This window comes from Rutilus rutilus (genome assembly GCF_951802725.1).
Source record: "Rutilus rutilus genome assembly, chromosome: 2".
Taxonomy (NCBI): Eukaryota; Metazoa; Chordata; class Actinopteri; order Cypriniformes; family Leuciscidae; genus Rutilus; species Rutilus rutilus.
In genome coordinates this window covers 47627602-47651257 of record NC_140210.1, presented here as the reverse complement: position 1 = coordinate 47651257, position 23656 = coordinate 47627602, and the positions used below count along the sequence as shown (strand labels likewise).

General features: G+C 39.7%; 1 protein-coding gene across 1 annotated transcript; it reads left to right on the top strand.

Moving 5' to 3' along the window:
• The first annotated feature begins 1056 nt into the window (after positions 1–1056).
• On the top strand, positions 1057–23338 carry LOC311285807 (complement C3-like). The gene is made up of 41 exons (XM_084401606.1): positions 1057–1246; positions 1331–1526; positions 1669–1837; positions 2451–2524; positions 2657–2745; positions 3422–3504; positions 3600–3687; positions 4350–4452; positions 4584–4704; positions 4801–4916; positions 5030–5176; positions 5274–5477; positions 5730–5921; positions 5996–6148; positions 6231–6360; positions 6592–6663; positions 6844–7041; positions 7417–7519; positions 8633–8721; positions 8853–8992; positions 9292–9504; positions 9634–9694; positions 9947–10030; positions 14159–14362; positions 14473–14548; positions 14686–14845; positions 15874–15969; positions 16079–16235; positions 17700–17863; positions 17941–18099; positions 18860–18919; positions 19003–19093; positions 19183–19231; positions 19667–19757; positions 19938–20027; positions 20388–20493; positions 20816–20905; positions 21211–21291; positions 21948–22031; positions 22186–22321; positions 23053–23338. Exons 1-41 carry the CDS (start codon positions 1173–1175, stop codon positions 23192–23194), a joined length of 4935 nt encoding a protein of 1644 aa, XP_084257732.1. The 5' UTR covers positions 1057–1172; the 3' UTR covers positions 23195–23338.
• The last annotated feature ends 318 nt before the right edge of the window (positions 23339–23656 follow it).

Here is a 23656-nt window from a genome sequence, read left to right as displayed (position 1 = left end):
TTATTAGTTTCTATAGTTTGCCTTGTTTGTTCCCATAGCAACTAATCGCCTTCACCTGTCCCTTGTTAGCCCTTGTTATCTTGTGTATAAATAGCCCTTGTGTTTCCTTGTTGGTTGTTGTACATGTTGATGGTCTGTGTTCTTTTGATCCTCATGTTTCCTGGTGCTTTGTGTTCCTTAGCACGTAGTTCTTTATGTTTTGTTTGTTTGCAATAATAAACCCTGCACATAGATCCGTTCTACACCTGGCAGCTCTTTTGTCCCTGCCGGTGTTACAAAAGTTAAATGTTGAGCAAAACACATTCGTCAACAAACCTCATTCCAGAGCAGCTTGAGCACATTTTCATGAAAATACACTGTTCAATAGTTCTCCCGACCCCTGAAAGATCAATAGAGTAGCTGCCAATTTACCAAAGGTTGTATTTACATATACAATAATGATTTATGGGAAATCTGAAACGCACTGCTCAGAACTCACAAACTCTTTAAGAGCTTGACCACATCTCTGTTTTTACTGCTTTCTATGAAGAAAGGAAAGCCAACACACACTGAAAAATACTTTTTTTCACAGTAGTTGCATCTATGTTACATGAGTAAAGTGCATTTCAGACCCATGAACACATAATGACAGACAGTACAGCTGACACGTACAGTCATCTAATGAATATTTTTATTTGGGACTTTTGGAATGCAATCTACCAAGTATGTTCTTTAAGGGAGGCAATTATGCCTGTAGTTCAGAGGGTTCATGGATTGCAACCATAATAGTCTGGGTATGTCATTTCTTTGGTTTGAGTTTGCAGGGATGCATGTAAACATTTTAAAAAATAAAATAATGGTAACTGACAAATGCAAATGATATTGAGACACAGCTTCGTCATAATACATTTTGATAATACACTTTCCCCTTACACACAAATACTAATAAACACAATATTTTAAGTGCAATTATTGGCGCTTCTTTCGTAATTTTGGAAATCCTGCAAAGAAAATCTTTCCAAGATCCTCCCCTTCCCAAACGTGTTGCCTAATAGCCATGATGGGAACAGGGGTGTCAGTGAGAGAGAGAGAAGTTTGGACTTTGACTTTGGACTTGGACTTTGGAGGTGGGTATAAATCTGAGCTGCTGCAGGTTCACACACACACACACAAACACACACATACAGACAGACATGATGGAGGTGAAGCTGCTGTGTCTGACTGTTGTTCTTCTCTCCTCACCCCTCCTCACACTGTGTGACCCGCTGTGAGTATTAAACACACCGTTTGCTCATAGAGTTACTAAAAATCAGATTTTAAGATTTCAAACGCTGTGATTTGATCTCCTCAGGTTTGTTCTGTCAGCTCCTAATTTGCTGAGAGTGGGTTCCTCAGAGAACGTGTTTGTGGAGGCTCAGGATTACGCTGGAGGATCTTTTGATGTAAAGATCATAGTGAAAAACCACCCAAAGAAAGACAAGGAGATACTGTCCAAAACAGTGACACTGACTGCACAAAACAATTACCAGATCCTTACAGATATAAAGGTGATGTCACTTTGACAAATTTTTTTTTTGCTTGTGTGTAAGTGTGTGATTCATCATCTACACTTGTACAATTCAGTTTGTAAATTGTTACTTTTTTTTTTATCAAAATTTGCAAAGGACTAATTCATGTTCTGTTCTTTAGATCCCTGATGATCAGAACTTGTTCTCTGATGATCCTCTGGAGAAGCAGTATGTGTATCTACAAGCTCAGTTTCCATCCAAAACCCTGGAGAAAGTGATCATGGTCTCATTCCAGTCTGGATATATATTTGTACAGACAGACAAGCCCATCTACACGCCTGCTAGCACAGGTACGATTCAGAGCTAAAACTTGGAAAACATAAAGCACAATGTGCACTTTATACATAAGCATGACATAATCATGTTTATTATTAAACTGATTGCTATGTGTATCAGGGTAAAAAAAATCTGAAATTATATTTCAGATTTTGCTTTTAGTACGATTCAGTGCTAAAAACATGGAAAATATAGAGTGAATTAACACACAATGTGAACTTTAAATTTGTTACATCAGCATGACACCATGTAGTTTGCAATTAAATATAGGACAGACAGATGGAGTGTGAATGGCCTCTGGATTGTTCCACGAAATGGCTGCATTTGCTTTTTGGAAAGTTCACAGACAATTGATTATAAATTGCATTTTGCCTCAAGCCATCTCAAGCTAAATTAAAAAAAAAACGTGTAATATATGTTGAAATATAAGCTATGCCGTTAAAAAGTTCATTTTACCATTTATTCAGCCGTTACAAGCCTATTGGATTTTTGTTGCTATAATAATGCATAGTAAATGTTTATGGTATCATTTTTTTTTACACACTGAATGAAAATTAAAAATAAATAACAAGCAGTTAAAACTTTTAAACAAAGTATTTTATTTTTTTGTTTTGATCTCTCTTTCAGTTCAATTCAGAATTTTCGTTCTGACACCCAACCTGAAACCACTCAGTCAGTCTGGAGTCACGGTGGAGATCATGGTACACACCTATATAGGTTCACACATACACATACATTCACATATTCATTCATTTGTGACATATCAGCTGTAATGAGCATGTGACTGACGATCTCAGAAAACACAGTGTTGATACTGATTTTTGTTTCTTAAGAATCCACAAGGCATCACCTTGTCATCAGAGAAGATATATCCAGTGAAAGGGATGAAGTCTGGAAAATACGCCATTCCTGAGGTTGCCAGGTGTGTGAAACGCTGACAGGACTGAAGATATTAAACCTGAGTGAACGGACCACACATTTTATCAGTCTATGCTAGGGTTTCTCAATAGGCGGCCCACGAGAGACAAATCCGAGGGTCTGCGCTGAAGTCAAATGTTTCTGGCAGTGTAACATCATTGTAATCATGTTGCTGGCGTGAAATCGCTGATAATTCTAAAGCAGCGTCACTGTTAAATTGTGTGCCAAAACAGTATTTATTGTTTGAATATCATTAAAAAAAAAAAAAAAAACTAAAAGCTGGGCCTTTAGTCTGACAGAGAACGCATCGCAATTGTGAGGAAAAGAAAAGTAGTGACTAAAAATAGACAATTCCAAAGTGGATGGACAACAACATAAAGCCAATGTGTGGTTTGTGCATGCAGACCGCGACCGTCTATAAAACTGATAACATTTGTAAAACAACTCCATTTCATAGCATTGAGGTCAGTGGTCCTTGGCTATGTATTGTTGAAAGAATTTGGCTCTTGGTAAAAACTAATTGAGGAACCCTGGTCTATGGTGTGTACTTCAGGACAATACTGGATAATGATTTATCAATAAAAACAGCAGTAAAACCATGTTAATGATCTGTTATCATCTGTTTTGATGTTATGAAATCAGACATCTGGATGTTTCTGCATGTGTTCTGTATTTTTCAGTCTTGGGATCTGGAAGGTGGTCACACGGTTCGCCAACACCCCTCAGAAGGAATTTACTGCTGACTTTGAGGTCAAAGAATATGGTAAGATGTGTGTCAGAAAACTGTATGTTGTGGAAAAATGTGATAATTAAAATAATGTATGTATTTATTTGTCTTTTCTCTGGTTTGGTTTATAGTGCTTCCAACATTTGAAGTGAAATTAAAACCCAGTAAGTCATTCTTCTATGTGGGTGACGAGAGCCTGACAGTCGACATTGAAGCCAAGTAAGACATAATATATTCTGCTTCATTGTATTGAAAATAAATCTATGATAAGTGAACACACTGATTTAAAATAGATTTCTATGTTAACTGAAATAATGTACAATGTGCAACCAAAACTTGGTCCTGCGATTCCAGTGTGTTTGAGGTACAGTAGTATAACTTCCAAATCAACTAACCCAGACAGCAACATAGTGTCGGCCCAGATCCGGTCCACATCTAGTACACGTGGATACCACAGTCCAGATGTGGGCCGACACTCTACTGTTTGGGAAGACATTTATCTTAGTCTCCAAAGGGTGTATTTTTTCGAGTTGTGGTTATTCTCTAATTTACTGGCAGTAGTATTGTTTCAGTCACTTCCCGATAGATCTACACTATAAAATATGTGGTAACATTTCAGATAATTATTGCATTAGGTATTATGACCTAACAAACAAATATTTTATGAATACACTTATATAGTACTATAGTCATTTATTATCCAGAATGCATAACCTGTGTTAACTTTTTAAAATGCATCAGGTAGCCTAAATTTTTATTTAACTCAGATATACAGTATTGTTTAATATGACTGAAATGCATTGTGTTGAAAGTGGATGTGGATCAGGGACAGTGTCGTCACCGTTCAGTTTTTACAGCAGAAATTGTATGTGCTTTTATAGGTACCTGTTTGGACAGAAGGTGGAAGGACATGCGTTTGTGATGTTTGGTGTGATGGACGGTGAGAAGAAAACAAGTATTCCTGCCTCTCTGCAAAAAGCTCAGGTGAGAGACATTAAACAGTTTACAAGCTGAGATCAATCTCATTTCTCTTCACCTAAAGAGTGACTTAAAACATTAAATACATTTTTATCTTGTCTTGTAGACTGATGTCAATGTATTTCTCATATGAATAGATTAGGGAAGGAGAAGGTGAGGCAGAACTGAGCAGGGAGATGATCACTAAGACCTTTCCAGACATTAAGCAGCTGGTTGGACGATCAATCTATGTTTCAGTCAGTCTTTTAACAGAAAGTGGTAAGACTCAACAGATACTGTACATCTGTATGTTTACATGCCTGTGTGTGATTGTATATGAGAGGCTAATCCTGTGTGTGTGTGTGTGTGTTTCAGGCAGTGAAATGGTGGAAGCAGAAAGGAGAGGCATTCAGATTGTGACGTCACCGTACACCATCCACTTCAAAAAAACACCACAATTCTTCAAACCTGGGATGCCCTTCGATATTTCGGTATAAACCACTGTCTGAAGGGTTATAGGAACTGAAGAACCATTTTAACGATATATTAATAGACATGATGATGACTGATGGTTTTTTCTTTTTTGGTCTTGGTTTTATAAAAGGTCTATGTAACAAATCCTGACCAGACTCCTGCTGAAAAAGTGGAAGTGGAGGTCAGTCCTGGAGGGGTCAGAGGTCAAACAACAGCCAATGGTATTGCAAAAGTAACCGTAAACACTCCAGGAGGATCTTCTACACTGGAGATCACTGTAAGGCATTGAATAAATGTAGAACAAGCTGTTTGTTTATAGTTATTTGTAGTTGCTGTGAATCAGCAGGAATATATTATTTATTCATTTATTTCAGGCAAAGACCAAAGATCCACAATTAACAGATGGACAGCAGGCAGTGAAGACGATGACGGCTCTCGCTTACATTCCCAAAGGAGACTCCAAGAATTACCTGCACATCGGCATTGATTCTGCAGAGCTTCAGATCGGTGATCAAATGAAAGTCAATCTCAACACAGGACAAAGTCCAGGAGTCAAAGATCAAGATTACACATACATGGTAAAGATTATGGTTATTTGTTATTCATCCAATGTACCAGTATCAATGCATCAATTACATCAATATTTTATTTCTACCACAGCTTGTGTTTGAAACTGTACAAAGTGCAAAAATAAAAATAAAATTTTCTAAATAAAGCTGCACCACAAATGTATTAATTTTATTTAGTCAATATTTGATTAACTTCCACAGCTTGTGTTTGAAAACATATGAATATCATAAATACTGTTAACTCATCTGCCTCATTTACAGATCTTAAGTAAAGGTCAGATTGTTCAAGCAGACAGGTTCAAGAGGAGAGGACAATCTCTAGTGTCTCTGTCTCTACCTGTAACCAAAGACATGGTGCCGTCCTTCCGCTTTGTGGCTTATTACCATGTGGGCTCGTCTGAGGTGGTGTCTGATTCAGTCTGGGTCGACGTGAAGGACACGTGCATGGGAACGGTGGGTCAACCATCACAAGAAATAGTTGACATGCTAATCAACTAGATCTGATTCAGTGACTCTTGTTTTAACAGCTCAAGCTTCAGGTGAAGGGCAAGATGAATACCTATGGCACAGGAGATAAGGTCAAGCTGCAGATAACTGGAGATCCTGGAGCTAGAGTTGGGCTGGTGGTGGTTGACAAGGCTGTGCATGTCCTTAACAAGAACAGACTCACTCAGACTCAGGTGAAGGACCTTCTTCAGACGTCATGGCACAATCAGCTGTGATTTAAACCGCATGTAACTGGTGTCTTTTTTGCACCTTCAGATCTGGGACGTCATAGAGAAGCATGACACCGGCTGTACGGCAGGAGGTGGAAGGGAGAGTATGGGGGTTTTCACTGATGCAGGTCTGATGTTTGAGTCACACACTGCAGGAGGAACCGACACCAGAATAAGTAAAACATTTTTTTTTTTTTTTACTGAACAGAGATTCCCAAGGGTTGCATCCTTTGGTCAGGTCTTGAATGTTGTACTATAACTTCCACTTGAGTTGTCTGGTTCCTTGTGTCTTGGTTACCTGTTTTTTGGAATATCTATATACAATTAGGTTTAATGAATGCTGCTCTTGGGTTCTTTTACATAATTTTGTACAATATGCTAATTTATTCAAATGAATTGTCCTCTAGTGCCCGAGTGTCCTGTCCCTAAAAAGAGAAAACGAAGAGCTGAGAGTCTCCTGCAGATCACTGGTACACTGGGTGAGGAACTGGAATTTACTCAGATTTTACTCATGCCATTCAAATCAGAAAAGTTTTTTTTTTTTTTTTTTTTTTTTTATCCCCGTCCCCCCCGCCCCGTTCCCTTAGGGAATTCCGTCTTTCCCTCCAGTAGTTCTCACCATGTTCTCCTACTCCCCTCATTGTTCATGATCTTCTCAGCTGGTCAATACTCTGGTGAACTGAAGCAGTGCTGCTTTGATGGGATGAGGGATAATAAACTCGGCTACACCTGTGAACAAAGAGTCACCTACATCGTAGATGGGCCAGAGTGCGCAAAGGCCTTCCTGCAATGCTGCACAGAGATGAAAACCCGCAAACACATGAAGACAGAAGATGAGGAGATGATTCTGGCTCGCAGTAAGTAGTAATTGATTAAGGTTGTTGCAATTCCTTAAGCTTCTAGATGGCTCTACCATCTTGTGCAGTACTCTGTCTCAAAATGTAAAGGCTTTACAGTGATGTTCCCTCAACTGTAAGTGGCACTTTCACAACTGTCATATCCATTTTTCCACATTTAAGTCAAGTCAATAGTGCTTTATACAATAAAGATTGTTTCAAAGCAGCTTGCATGAATCCAGTGGCAGTGATTAATACTGATATTTTGAATCTTGGGTATTTGGAAAGAAGTAATTGTGGATAATAATGAAAGTGGATAGTCATTAGAGAGAATAATAATGTCATTTGTTTGATTATCATTATCTGACGTGTTATTGTTTTTTTATGTTACAACAGGTGATGATGATGATGACTATTATACAGACTCTGATGAGATCGTGTCACGTACTCAGTTCCCTGAGAGTTGGCTTTGGGAAGAGATTGATCTATGTGAGAATTGGTGAGTAGGAGACAAAAGCTGTAAATTAAGTCTCACTCACAAAACAAAGAGCATGCATTGTTTCTTAATTATCTTTGATATTATGCATTTCATGCACTGATCCCCACTAGAATGTATATTTTTAGATGCAAGAAAACTGATTAGACGTCAACAACATGAAATGACATCCACTAGTGTCGTTCATGAATTTTGATAGGAAACCCGTAATGGGAATGTCTAATAGCAAACCAACTATGGTGTAGGTTTAAGACCAGTGAGAAGTATTAGAGCTGGAGACACAAATTCTAAATAATGGAAAGGAGTGCAGAATACAAATTGTGTGACAACAGTATTTAATTTGCTTACATTTCAAAAACACCTGAATCTTGTCCTGGTGAGACATAATGCTTTTAGTAGTGACGTAGTACTCGAGTCCGGTCTCGAGACCGATTTCTGCTTTCTCTGACTCGACTCTGACTTGTGTTCCTTCAAAGACTCGGTCTTGACTCGGACTCGGCATAGGCGGTCTCGTCCCCATCACTAGTCCACTAGAATACATACCACTAGAAAATTTTAATTTACTCTGCATGTCCTAACTATGATTAAAAAAGTCAGGGTTGGCTTAACATGTTGATGACAGAGCAGCCCTGTTGAAGCAGTTTAGAAAAATAGGCAGAAGATGATGCATGTGGTAGGGATTTTTTTAATGATAGTAAAAGCATAGTCCATATTAAGACGTTAAGACTGCTCTTCTAAACAATTCCCAATCTAGCTTAGTCTGTAGGCCTAACTGACTGTTGATCATTAACTGGGGTGATATTAAATCATGAATATGAAAACTGACATGTTTTTATGGTCTTGGTCTCGACTCCTAAAGACTCGGTCTCGACTCGGACTTGCTTCCTCAAAGACTCGGTCTTGACTCGGACTCGACTGAATTTGAAAACCAACGGACTCGGTCTCGACTAGGACTCGACCCTTCAAAGACTCGGCATAGGCGGTCTCGTCCCCATCACTAGCTTTTAGGCTGCCTGGCTTATGGAGCTTTTAGCCTGATACAGATTTAAATGGTAAACAACCTAGAAGACTTCTTGAAAATGTCTAATTTTTAAATGTAATTTCCTCATATCCCAGTCCAGCACCAGTCAAAGAAAAAGATATCTACCTGAAAGACTCTATTACTACTTGGCAGATCTTGGCCGTCAGTCTGTCACCAACACTTGGTAAGATGAAGCTGCAAACACAGGATACATGGTCTGAAAAACATCATCATCTTCATCATCATCATAATCATCATCATCATCCAGGAGCTGCTGCTTTAAACCCTTCTGTGTGTCTGTGTTCCTCCTCAAAGGCATCTGTGTGGCAGAACCTGAGGAGCTGATCGTTTTTAAGAGCTTATTCATTGACCTCAAGATCCCTTATTCAGCTGTGCGCGGTGAACAACTGGAAATCAAGGCCATTATTCACAACTACACACCAAGGAAGCAGAAGGTAGATTTGGTTTGAAATTAAAAAAATACATTTAGATTTATGGTATACATTAAAACCACGTGCATCGAAATAACCATTTATGCTTCAGTCAAATAATTTACTAATGACAGGATACATGGATTCTGAGAGTCATTTCAGATTTTAAGCTCTATGTGACTCAAACTGAAAAAAAGGTGTAGGATACTGATTATTGCTAAAACAGAAATGTCTATCACACTTTTCTTATTTGATTTACTTGGAAGTTTATATCCTCTAAAGATATTGAAGAGATTTGTGTCTCGCTCTCCTTTTTTCACCAGGTGCGTGTGGAGTTTATGGAGGCAGAAAATGTTTGCAGCTTTGCCAGTAAGAAAGGCAAATACAGAACAACAGTAAACGTTGACAAAGACTCCAGCATAGCGGTTTCATATGTGATTATTCCCATGACTCTGGGAAATCACATGATTGAGGTGAAAGCTGCAGCATATGATTCTGTTCACACTGATGGAGTGAGAAAGACCCTGAAGGTGGTGGTACGTCTGACGGGAATTCTGTTTAATTTGATTTGGTCATTTGTTTCACAATAATCAATAGATGTTTGTCATATTTTGAATAGATTATCTAGAGCACCACGGGTAGATAACTCTCTTTCTCTCTCTCAGTCTGAGGGTGTGCTGATTCCATTACACAGACCAAAAGTGGAGCTCAATCCTGTTAAGGATGGTAAGATTTACTGTGAACCATGGAAACTTTATAATTCATCATTAAATCATTGAATTAATGTCAGTTTATGTCTATCCAGTCAAGACAAAAACATCTACGAATACCATTATAGTTCCTGCCAATCAAGATCACAATCAACTGCTCTTCTTGCTCAATACTCACCAAAACAATACAAAATCTGACTATCCTGATAACTCATTACTCTTCTTTCGTCTTTCTGTTCTTCTCTGTTTCTCATCCCATTTGGAACAGGGGAGAAACCTCTAGTTGTTAGAGCTGAAACACCAGCTGATCGGGTTCCAGACACACCTGCTAACACCTTCATCTCGATTACTGGTGAGGAAAAAGACGTTTTCATGAATGTTTAATGATTATTTCTTAAACGTTTAATACATGTTTTGTTTAAAGAGAAATGAAGCCTTTATCTACAATCAATTGGTTACTGTGGCGAGCAGGACGAGGTCGAGGGCCGTGAGAGATACGAGACAGGTGTGTCGCTCATCATTAAATATGCCACCGGCCTCGCGTCACCCGGCACCTAGGGGTATGGATAGACGAGGCGAGAGAAAAGGAGACGGAAGCATGAGGAGTGACAGAAGGGAGAGAGGGGAGAGAGAAAAAATAAATTAAATCTTGGTCCGGTTCCCACAACCACTGCCATCCGGTCCTCCACCAGCTGTGTGATCTTCTCCGCAGTGCCTGGCTGTGGTGCTGGATAGCACTCGGTGGGCCGCTCGACACTCCTCCGCCGCCTGGTGGACGGCGACGGCTCCTCCGGGTTCGGTCAGATGGCAGGAGTCCCCCGTTCCCTGCTCCTCCCCATCATGGCGGACGACATTAGGCTCCGGCCCACGGCAGCGACTCCTCCACTCCCTCACGGATGGCAGCCGCCCTTCCAGCACCCAGGCGGCTGACAGCGAGTTCGTCCGTCCCCCCGGCAACTCACTCTAGGCCACCACCTCGCCTATACTTTAATAATAAAATAAACAAAGACAAAACAAAAGTAAAAGACTGCAGCCCCTCACGGACGACTGCTGTCACATATAATAAAACAAACATAACACAACATAAGTCCAGGCCTGTTCCTCTCTCGATCTTCACTGTCGTTGCTCCTCCTTTATGCTTCCGCTCCTCCGTGAGAAATACGATACCAGTGCGTTGCGCAGGTGTCGCTCATCATTAATCACGCCACCGGCTTCGCGCCGTTCTCCCACGGCTTTCTGCCTCGTCCTGCTCACCACAATAGTTTAGTTTAGAGAATACCTGCCCTAGTGAGTGGTGACGGAGCTAGCTCCGTCCAGGGGAAAACACTAGGTTCACCGATAGGGAAACCGAACAGTAGAAGAATAAACGGATTCAAATACCTGTTTGGAGACAGCTTTCCCCTTCTGCTGACCTGTGAAGCAGACAAAGAGCTGTTCAGATTGTCTGAAATCCTGTGTTCAGTCCAGGTAGATACGCAAGGCGCACACCAGAGACAAGGGTGGGATTCCCCCATCAGGAGTGCTTGGTCCCTGAAGGGAGTAGTGGGAACTTTGGGCACATATCCAGGTCGGCGTCTCAGGATAACTTGTAAATAAGCCGGCCCAAATTCCAGGCACCATTCACTAACTGACAGGGCTTTTAGGTCTCCCACCCTCTTGAGAGATGTGAGCGCAATCTGGAGGGCCATCTTCATGGAAAGGGCACCAAGCAACACTGACAGCAAAGGCTCAAACGGATCTTTCTGCAGGGCCTGTAAGACCAGAGAAAGATCCCAAGAGGGGATGAAGCGAGGTTTTGGAGGATTCAAACTCTGTGCGCCTCTCAGGAATCTAAGTATCAGGTCATGCTTCCACAAAGATCTGCCATCCACAGTGTCATGGTTCACTGCTTAGCAAACAAATATAGTATTGCAGTTGTGCAGTACCTGCAGGAAATGTAGGTGGGGGCAGTGAATGAACAGCGCTCTCTTCCACTCTCATTACCCACAACTGAGGTGCCCTTGAGCATGTCGCCTAACCAATCGCTTCCCGGGCACCTCAGAAAAAATGGCTGCCCAGGGCTGTGTGTGTGGGTAAACTGCAGAGCACAAATTCCGAGTATGGGACACCATACTTGGTTACACGTCACTTCACTTTTGTCACTTTCATACACCTTTAAGGTGGAGGAGGCGGACAGGTACCTCTCGAGGCCCTGTCGTAGGAAAGAGAGCACAGACCCGACCGTGTCTGACTCCGTGGGTCTTTAACTCAAAGATGCGCCACATAGTGAAAATGCAGAACCTCAAGGCATACGCCGCCTAGTAGAGGGGACTCTGGCCTGAGTGATGGTATCTATCACTTCTGGTGATATGCCTCTGAATCCCTCCTCGTCCCTTCCAGATTGTGCCCTATCCCTGAGAAAAAAGGTCCTTGAGTGTGAGGTCTGAGAGCCAAGTCTGATTGGGCCAATAGGGCACAAACATTAGAACTTATTCTTCATCCTACCCTAATCTTGCGCAGAGTCTGTGCAATGAGTCTCACTGGGGGAAACGCATATTTGCAAAGGCCCTGGGGCCAGCTGTGCACTAGTGCATACGTGCCACAATAGGTGGATTCCTGGGAGGCGAACTGCTGCACCACCTGAGGATGGAGTTTCCATTCTCCTCGGTGCGAGACCTGCCGCTAGAGCGCATCAGCTGAGTGATTGAGGTTGCCCAGGATGTGAATGACTCCAGAGGAGGAGATGGCGGGCGAGTTGTGACATGCGATGAGAGCGGATTCCACCCTGGCGATTTATATACTTCGCTGTCGCTGTGTTGTCTGTCCGGATCAACAGGTGCTTGCCCTGAAGCCTCCTGAAGGCCAATAGCACATCCAATAATGCTGTAGCGGTCTGATATGCATCAACCCCAGCAGCATGAACGCGGCTGAGGATGCCATATGCCCCAGGAGCCTCTAAAAATATTTCAGTGGAAACGCTGTGTTGCACTTGAAGAGTTTCAAGCAGTTCAGAATTGACAGAGCACGGTCTTGGGAAAGAAAAGAGATGCAGGGGAGAGCTTGCTCTTTTCCCAGTTGACCCAAGGTCCCAGTCAGGCTAGGGGCTGAAGGACCAGGTTACTGTATTCGCATACCAACTCCCAAGACTGAGCTAAAATCAGCCAGTCGTTGAGGTAGGTGAGTATGCGAATGCCCACTTCCTTTAACGGGCCTCCGCTTCCTTTGTGGAGACAGGGACAACCCAAAAGGGAGGACCTTGTTCTGATATGCTCATCCTTTTAAGGCAAACCGAATGAATGGGCTGTGCCGAGGGAAGGATGGGGAGAACAATCCAACCCTCTTCATTAACTTTGTATTGGGTGAAGCTGCCTCCTTGACATTTCTGACTTATAACAAAAAAACAGAACAATGTCTAAAAGCTGCTATGTGACAGGATGTACAACAAACAAGCTAAAAACCCCAGAACTAAGTTTTTATAAGCTGTGGACCCAAAAACAAGAGCGTTTAAAGACACAAAAGTGGATACAGGTAATTGAGACAGAGCGCAACTTGTCATATTACTCTGAGAACCACGTCCACTGGAGGGGAACATAATCGGTGACAGTATAGCTTAGCTATGTAAAACTGACATTTGGATATTTGACTTACCAATGACAAAATGTTTACTGCACATGTAGGCATAGCCTACTGAGTGTCAGGATCGCACAATTTACCCATTATTCCAGGAGCGAGGGAAGTAGGGGTGCGGCACAGGATTGTAAATTCAATGCAAATTTTGGTTAATTTACATCTATTCATTTTTAGAATTTAGTAATTTATTTGTAATAAACACTTTAAGTGGGCTATTAAAAAAGTGTTATTAATATGTTAAATTAAGTTTTTTTAATCACGAGAGTGAAGTCATATTGTGTGTGTGTGTAGAAAGAATTCGTCCGTAGCCGCTCTAATCCTGAGCGCAAGTCCACTGTCAGTGTTGTGTAAGTGAGGCACTAGGCAGTTTTTTTTATGTTCATTTCTATTTCCTGTCACTATGCAGGCTCTTTTGCATATGACAGTGTAAACAGCCCAATATCCCTTTTATTTAAAGGCTTAATTTATGTCCCATAGACCAGTCCGTTGCATTACGATTGAAAGCAGTATCAATAATGTCAAAAATGTGATGTGCAGTCAAATGTCCAGGTGTGTGTATGCTGTTTAAACAAGTGTTCTCACCAATACGCTTTTTGTGATTCACAGAGTTTTGACGGGTTTTATAGACCTGATATTGTTTCTTATTTTTTATGGAATATTGCAGTATTTATTGAAAATGATTTATGCTGATCATTGAAGAATATGCCCTCGTAATCTTTAACCAAATGAACTTGCAAGAGGGCAGGACAACCTGTCAATCACTTGAGATCAACCAATAGCAAAACCACAATGATCCAATCAATTCACCTCATCATAACAAAGATAACAAAAACTGAATTCTTAGCCTACATTTCCTCTTTCATCCTTCCAGGTGAAGAGATCTCTCAGACAGTGGAGCAGGCCATCAGTGGAGACTTCATGGGTCGCCTTATTGTCCAGCCCAGTGGATGTGGAGAGCAGGTCATGATCAAAATGACTCTACCTGTCATTGCCACTCATTATCTGGACAGCACCAATCAGTGGGAGGCTGTTGGCATGAACCGCCGTAGTGAAGCCATTAACCATATCAACACAGGTCAGCAGGATACATATATAAAGAATTTGACTATGATTTGAAATAAAAGAAAAACATAGAATAAATAATAAAAAAAAAAAAAAAAATTCTTTAACTTATTTTGCATTTAGGTTATCAACTACAAATGGGTTACCGTAAACAAGATGGATCCTACGCAGCCTGGTTAAACAGGCCGAGCAGCACATGGTATTTTAATTTCAATCAATTTAATTTGTTTTATGCATTTTCATGCCCAGTTTCTTCCGTCATATTTTATTATTTTATAATTATTAGTAACAAATTATTATTTGTTACTAATTTACATTTGTTTCTGTCTATTAAAGGCTAACAGCATATGTGGCTAAAGTCTTCTCCATGGCCTATAACTTTGCTACTATAAAAGAAGACGTGCTCTGCAGCGCCGTCAAGTGGCTGGTCCTCCATAAACAACAGCCAGACGGCTCCTTTAAAGAGGACGCAGCTGTAGTTCATGGAGAGATGGTGGTAAGTTGAATGTCACTATGACTAGGTTTGGGAATTGAAACTCGATTTCAATTCTGGAGGCGGAGACCTAAGGTCAGGAATCGGATACTTGTGATAAAATCAAAATTTCTATTCCGCTTATCAATTTCTGTGTGCGCACTCGAACTCGCACTTTCCAGAGCGTGCACACAAAAAGCTGCCTCTCATATAGGGCAGGAATACTGAATTAAGCTCTCTTTCGTGTCTTCTTGCGCTTGAACAGACAAATACACAAAATTACGTCAAAATAGGTTATGTCTCAAGTGAATAAAAACAGTTGAGAAAGAAAATGCATTAGGTCTTAAAGTGACAGTAATAATATATCTGTTGCCGTTATGTTTGATATCTAAATGTTTGACTTCATTTTTTTTTAACCATATTGGAATCTAAAATGGGCATCGATAAGAATCGGAATCGATAAGCAGAATCAGAGTTGGAATTGCTAAAATTCAAATGATACCCAACCTTAACTATGACTGATTAACTTAACTACAATTTATGTGTAAAATTAAATTAATAAGTTTGCATACTGCTTGCACAATCTGAGCCCCTGGAGGCATATTAAAGATAATTATTTAATATAAAACTGTGGTTGTGTAATACACTTGAATGAATTATGGACCAAAGCAAGATACATTTGTTAAAGTTCTGCATGGATTCAATTGTTGTCCACTGATTGGTTTGATAGGCTTAGTAAAAAAATATTTTAGCAGACTGCATTTGCTGATTCAGGGCACGTTTACATGACAATGTACTAAAATCGAAACAATTTCCTTCGCATTTTTCGCATACAGATCTGTGTAGTTTACACGGAGATAGTATCGTTTTCAAAAACTTGCACTTTGAAACCCGTTTTCAAAAATGTTGCTTTTTCAGGCCCCCAAAATGACATTGTTGTGTAAATGAACAGCCTAAACACGTTTTCCATTTTTTTGTTGAAAATTATGTTGTGTAAATTTCCCTTTAGAAAACAAATTTGTGTGATACTGTTTATTTGTGCTTTATTCCAGGGTGATGTACGAGGATTAGATGCCGATGCCTCTCTGACGGCCTTTGTTGTGATTGCCATGCAAGAGGGCAGAGAGATCTGTGCTGGATCAGTTGGTGTAAGTACAGCTCTTCCACTGTTTTGTTAATCAAAAACACTTAATTTTAAATTAACAGTTGATTTTTTTTTTTTCTCTTGGGTTTAACCTCTTTCACACTCTTTTATAGAGTCTGCATGAAAGTATCAGGAAGGCTGTTGCATTCTTAGAAGGTCGACTTCCAAAACTGACCAATCCTTACGCTGTTGCGATGACGTCCTACGCCATGGCCAATGCTGACAAACTCAATAAAGATATCTTGATGAAACATTCCACCAAAGGAGATGGTCAGTAACAAGTCATCAAAAAGTGTTTTGCTTTATACAGCATGGAACAATTCTAATCCAAACCCAAATGTAAATATTGGAACAATTAGAGCTGGGCCTGTACACAAAGCAGCAGCGCTTATAAACGCTGCTTTATCAGGCAAAATAAAGAAAGATTAAATTAAAATAACATCGAAACTTTTCTAAAGACTGTCAGTTCACTTCAGGTACATTCATATAAAAACACCCGCGCCACATTTTGACTCAATTCGACTTTATTCAACAATGCCAAACACAAATATATTTTCCAAAAGGATGTGTTGATATTGTGAACCAATGTATGGGAAACACTGTAATATAAAATATATATATCTAATATAGTTTAGCCTATCCATCTTCACCATCAGGCTTAGTAACACACACAGCTGTGCATCACCAGTGCAACAGTGAAAAGACCCTCTCAAACAGTGTCGTGCCGCGTTCCCAACGTTGTTAAAGGGATAGTTCACTTTGAAATAAATTTTTGATATGTTTTAGCTTACCTCAAGGGCATCCAAGATGTATGTGTCTTTGTTTCCGCAGTAGTTTCAATTTTGATATTTTTAGGTCAAACCGTTCTTGTCTGTCAGTCATATAATGCAGGTCGATGGTCACTGTCTCAAAACACAAGCACAGAGTCCAAATTAAAACAATTCCCCATCGTCCAAATGAAACAATTCCCCATCGTAAGTACACATTGATGGCCTAAGACACGAAACGAGCGGTTTGTGTGAGAAAACGAACAGTATTTATATCGTTGTTATCTCTTGAAAACAGCACACGTCCAAATGATCTGACGGCGCGGGCGGGTATAGATATATACATAGATGTCGCCTTGGCTACGGTTTCGTTCCAATGAACTGCAGTAGCCAAGGCGACATCTATGTATATATCTATACCCGCCCGCGCCGTCAGATCATTTGGACGTGTGCTGTTTTCAAGAGATAACAACGATATAAATACTGTTCGTTTTCTCACACAAACCGCTCGTTTCGTGTCTTAGGCCATCAATGTGTACTTACGATGGGGAATTGTTTCATTTGGACGATGGGGAATTGTTTTAATTTGGACTCTGTGCTTGTGTTTTGAGACAGTGACCATCGACCTGCATTATATGACTGACAGACAAGAACGGTTTGACCTAAAAATATAAAAATTGAAACTACTGCGGAAACAAAGACACCTACATCTTGGATGCCCTTGAGGTAAGCTAAAACATATCAAAAATTTATTTCAAAGTGAACTATCCCTTTAAAGCAACATACCAGTGTATTGCAGTATATTAAAAATTCATATTATAGAAAAAAATATTCAGTATGAACTGGTACACCACCCAGCACTAGTAAAAATTATCAAATTTTGTAGTGTAATGATTGCTGCTTGTTGGTGTCAATAACAGTAAAGGAACACAGTCCTGTTATTATTCCTGCTTTGTGTTTGAATCAGCCGGTACGTCCTGGACTGTCGCTGGACAGCATCATCACTCAATGGAGGCGACGGCCTATGCTGTGCTGGCACTTGTGAAGGCCAAAGACTTTGATAAAGCAGGAGAGGCAGTTTACTGGCTGCGTTCAAAACAGTCTCATTATGGTGGATCTGGCACCACACAGGTACACTAACATCTCATCATCTGACTGTGATAAACGGATGCAGATCTTGTCTTTGAATGCTGTTCTGCACTTTCCAGGCGACCATCATGGTGTTCCAGGCCGTGGCAGACTATCGCACGCAGGTGAAGGACCGACAAAACTTCAATCTGGACGTGGAGCTGTCAGTAGCAGGAAGAAGCAAACCTGTCAAATATACCATTAAAAAAGACAATGTGCATCTTACACGGTCAGACAAGGTGAGGATTAAACTCATCAACCTGCTTCAAAATGTGTCAATCGGATGTTTTTGTTGTATCATAGTTATGTAATTTGTCATTTATCAAATTTAGTTGTCTATGTCAATAGTGTTGTGTTTGGTCAATAAAACAAGTGGTGCTCACTGCAGAGCCAAATGATGTCCAGCTTGCCCTCTATCAACAAAACAGGTGGAGCTTTCTCTAGTCCAGCTCCACCTATGTGGACCTACTGGGTGAAGCTTAACCTTAGTAGGTTAAGGTATAGGGAATAAGGTGAAGCCCAATTTATGCTTCTGCGTCGAACTCACGCCGTAGCTACGTCGTAGGCTGTGTGTAGCACGTGTACCCTTCGGCGTACCCTGATGTGCACCTTTCCAAAAACGTAACAACATGCCAATTCTACGCGGACCGCAAGCGCTGTGATTGGTCTGCTAGAACTCCCTCGAGTTTCACATGCTCCCTCTGCATGTGTAATTGCACGTCAACGCGGACAACGTCACAGAAGTATAAATAAAAACTAACCTGTATAGAGGCTCTGGAGTGGGTCTGACGCAGAAGTATAAATCAGCCTTGAAGTTAGAGTTAGGGTGTGGCTGGACCTTCAAGCTCCACCCCTTATGTCAAAAGATGGGGAGCTGGATGTTAAGCTCCACCCACTGGCTCTGCAGTGAGCAGCCTCTCCAATAAGATCTTCAGATATCTCCATTACATCATGGATTTGATTATCCTGCTGACTCGAGTACGTGTGTTCACTCAACAGGTGGAGATCAACAAGGACTTCAATGTGACGGCTAGAGGAACTGGAACAGCCACTCTCTCAGTGAGTGTTCATGAGCGTTTATACGGTCAACAGCAAGATTAAAGTGTTTGAACATCTAATCTGAGACGTGCTGCTCTTTTCAGGTTCTGACGCTGTACTACGCCAGACCTGTTGAGAAGAAGTCTGACTGCACACACTTTGATCTGACTGTTAAAATGGAGCAAGACTTTGAAAGTAAGATTGACAAAGAGTTCATTCAATCTCCAAAATACCCATGTGTGTTGGATTTTTATGTTAATTATTATAATTTTTTTTGCCTTTAGCAAAACAAAAAGGAGCCAGTGAAACTTACAAGCTCACTATGGATTTCTTGTATGTGAACACATTTCCTAATACATTTATTTTTATGTCAAGGAACCATTTTTATTTGTAATTAATCAGCATGTACTCATTTAGGCTCTTTTCACACTTGGTTTGTTTGCTTGGTCGGAGTTCACTACTGTTTCCCACAACCACGGTACATTTGCGTCATGAACACGATTACTAGCATTAGCTGGTTACCACCGGTACACTAGCGGAGACTCAAACTTCACTGCGTTCTGACGCAGATGTATAACTTGCTTTTCAAAGAAAGTTAATTCAGAGACAAGCAGCTCCGTTTTATACTACAATATAATAATTCTGACTTCAAGCAGACTAAAAAGCTCTAGTGTGGAAGCAGCCTTAAATGTAGAATCAGTTGATGGAGGAAAAATGAAGACCTACAAAATCTGTTAAAAAAATTTGTTCTGGATCTGTCCTTCACAGCTACAAAAGCGATAAAACCGATGCCACCATGACAATTCTGGACATTGGCATACCGACAGGATTTAAAGTGGAAACCACAGATCTTGAAGAGGTATTACGCTGATAAACTGATGCAGTGATGCTTCATATTTGTGTAAATGATTCCATCTGTGGAGCATCTCAGTACTAGTAGCTTATATGTAAATAGATGAGGAATCTATTAAACATCTACAGACAGGACATTTGATCATATCATGTATTGCTATTTTTTTCCTCATTTTCTTGCCCTCAGTTGTCCACGGGGAAGGAGAGATACATTCAGAAATTTGAGATGGACAAAATGCTGTCAGAGCGAGGATCCCTCATCCTCTACTTAGATAAGGTATTTCAGCAGACTGTGTTGCCTGATCATTTCCATCTCATTTATTTATTTATTTTTGGACCTGAAAACCATGTGGTTTGCTTTTATATTTCTGTAAGTAAGCAATTGTTTAATTCTTGATTCTGATTGGCTGACAGATGTTCCAAAGTGCTCATTATTTCACTCATGAGTATGATATTGATATTTCACACAATATTTTAAAGCACAAGAGAATGTACAACTATATGAAAAGCGACTGTCTTTGCAGTGTAAATGTAGCTATAGATAAAAAAAATTATTGGATATTTATTGTGAACTATTTGTTGCTTTCAGTGCACAATATATGTAATCACACATTTGCTGTGTTTTTTGTATTATTAGGTTTTGCGTAAAGAAAGACAAAGAATTTCCTTCAGAATGCACAAGATGCTTGATGTGGGTCTGCTTCAACCTGCCGCTGTCACAATATATGAATATTACTCACCCGGTAAGGTTTTTTTTATTTTATTTTTTTTGCACGTGCATAAACACACACACACACACACACACTTCTGTTTAATTAAACTGGAGCTCTCAAATTAACATGGACGTTTATTTCTCAGTTCCATATCCTGAACATTCAATGATTTAATCATCTGCCTCAGTAATGCCTTTGAATAATCTTCATTTGGACGTTTTCTCAGCAAATATTGTAACAATATTAACACATTTTCCAGGAAATAAGTCGCACCTGACTATGTCACACCTGGTCAAATTTGCATTTGCATTTCATTAAATTAATTAAACTCATGAATGTGTTTCTTTTCCAGATGCACGCTGTAAAAAGTACTTCCACCCTAAGCGGGCAGATGCCGCTATATACAGACTGTGCAAGGGAGACATGTGCCAGTGCGCAGAAGGTATTATCACACACACACTTAAGAACTCAATAAGACCACATCCTGTAGCGTTGTAGCTTTTTTTTTTTTTATTCCATACTGTCCACTTGTAATGCTAGTCAAAGTGTCAGAAAACACTTTACTAAATTTAGAACTTAAAACAGTCTGGCTTTTAATTAGCTGAACAGGCGGTTGAGGTTATGAAATCATCTCCTCTACATCTAGATTAAACCCTTGGAAAAAGAGTTAAACATTCAGTTATAATTTACTCTTGAATGTGAATGAGGTAAAAGAACAGTATGAACTGTTAACTTCTCTTAACACAGAAAACTGCAGTTACCAGAAGAAACATGATGTTGAAGATGGGGAGCGTTTGATTAAAGCCTGTGAAGCTGGCATGGATTATGGTAAATGTGTTTTTATTATTTACACGCCCTCATGTTGTTCTAATCCTTAATGTTCCTTTTTTCATTGGAATGCAAAAAGAAAGTTCTTGACACTGCTCTTTTCAAAGTTAATGGATGTATAAATCCTGGTATATAATGCATATAATGCCTGTTTATAAGCGCTGCGATGCTGTTTAAGCATTAAATTATACAAACATAATTCAAATCAAAGACAATTGCTCATGCATCTTTGTTGTCTCTAATTTCAAATGGCTACAGATATAATTTTAAGGCCTGTTTGGCCTGTTATAGAGCAAATAAACAATACATTTGCTTTAAAAAATAAAATAAAAAAAACCTACAACCGGTATCAGATTCGGCCAAAACCAAAAAAATGAAGAAAATGAAAAAATCCTATTTAATGCAATGTTATCCGATGCTCTTTTTATAATGACCATGTCTGTTATGCTCTAAAAATGGCAAACACACCATAAATTTGACTTGTGAACTGAAGAACAGACACAAATCTATGTTATTATTCACTGAATATACTCCCTTCCACTGAGCTGTTAACTCAACACTCTCTTTAAACCCTTGTGTGAATGCACTTTTAAAAAGTTTGACCTGAGCCTTACAGCTCTACATGTAGATAACGATATAACATGTATGCTTGACAGTTTATAAAGTCTCAGTGGTGGGGATGGATCTGGCACAGGACTCTGACGTCTATCACTTGAAGGTGGACCAGGTGCTGAAAGAAGGTACGGTTCAATGTTCTCTCCATGCTACTCCACAGATCATGAAATGCATATGAAATGTGTCTGATTCTTGTTAAATGCAGTTTTTTTTCTCTCAAATACATATTCAATTTGAATTGCAGTGAAAGTGTGTCCTAAACACTGTTCTGTCCTGTAGGCACTGATGAGGATGTTGAGGGGAGAGTCAGACCATTTTTGGGTCGTCCCAGTTGCAGAGAACATTTGGGATTTGTAGAAGGCAAGTCGTACCTCATCATGGGCAAATCCACTGACCTGCCAAGGCTCGGAGGAACGTAAGTGTCCACTCTGTGTCTGTAAATTACAGGATTTGCCTGAGCTTTATGTATTTAAAGTCTGTACAAGCTTGTTTTTGTCTCAGTGAATTGAAGCTCCAATTTTGTTCCAATTTATTCAAAGTTCTGTTCTGTTATTTAAGAGATGCATTGAGAAATATAGTTTAGAAAAAAATGGCTTGAATGCACATCTATAAAGAACACATTTTCTGAATTAACCCCTTAACTGTAATTAATATGGAGATATATAAGCTCAAACATAAAACTATTAAGAATAAAATGTTTAAATGTATAAAAATATTATTTTAATTGTAGTATAATCACAATTGAAGCCACAAGTTTGGTCATGCTTCAGGTTAAATCTGAGGATGATATCTTATGAAGCATTTTGTAAGACCTATATTGTTTTGACCTGTGATTATTAGCCTATATTGTGCATTGAATTGCTCGCCCATCAATACCACTCTCATCCCACTATACATTAATCCACCTATTATCTGAAGTCTTTCTAGAAAAGAAACAAAAAAAGTATTCTTGGGACTTTATGTGAATTCTTTTAACAAAATAGATATAGCTCCTGGCACAACAGGTGCATTAGAGCTACAATTAGCATCAAGCTACATAACACAATTTAATACAATGGTTTTTATCACCTCTGTCATTGACCCTTATACTGGAAATGATTCATGTGTCGCCAAGTCATATATGTCTTCACTTTTCTGTTGTTTTAGTCTGCAGTACATCTTGGGAGAGCACACTTGGATTGAATACTGGCCGACAAGACAGGAAAGTCAAATGAAAGAATACAAGGAACAGTACATCGGCATCTCTGAAGTCGAGAACAGCCTCCTCAAAGAAGGATGTGCTACATAATTTTATAAACATTTGTTGATTACAGAAAATGAAACATATCTTACAAACTTTCAATAAATCTTAATAATATTTTTCCATCCAAAAATACTTGTAATTTTATAAAGAAAACACTGACTGAATAAAAACTGAAGAAAAAAAAGAGAAGTTTGTATTGGACTCCAGTTATTCATTGTGTGATATACTGATATACTGCAAGGACAGTGGTGTGGCTTCATTCCAGTATGAACTCTTGTCAGGGAATCTAAATAACCAGGCGAAACTCTTTCAACAGTATGAACACAGGTTGTTTCCACCAATTTTTTGGTGGAATACGATTCCACATGTATTTTCTAGTGATGTTTCAAACTGATACACTGTAATTTGTACTACTTCTCTGTGCTGTATGGATGCTGTTAATGAATAGTGTTCAACACTATTCTGTATCGTCAGAGGTTGAGGCACCTCTTGGATGAGGACATCATT

Excerpts from the sequence above, each read along its gene's own strand:
- LOC311285807 (XM_084401606.1), top strand. The coding sequence starts at position 1,173 with ATGATGGAGGTGAAGCTGCTGTGTCTGACTGTTGTTCTTCTCTCCTCA. Across the intron at positions 5,922-5,995 it reads AGGACACGTGCATGGGAACG|CTCAAGCTTCAGGTGAAGGG; the intron begins GTGGGTCAACCA and ends TTGTTTTAACAG. Across the intron at positions 6,149-6,230 it reads ACAGACTCACTCAGACTCAG|ATCTGGGACGTCATAGAGAA; the intron begins GTGAAGGACCTT and ends TTGCACCTTCAG.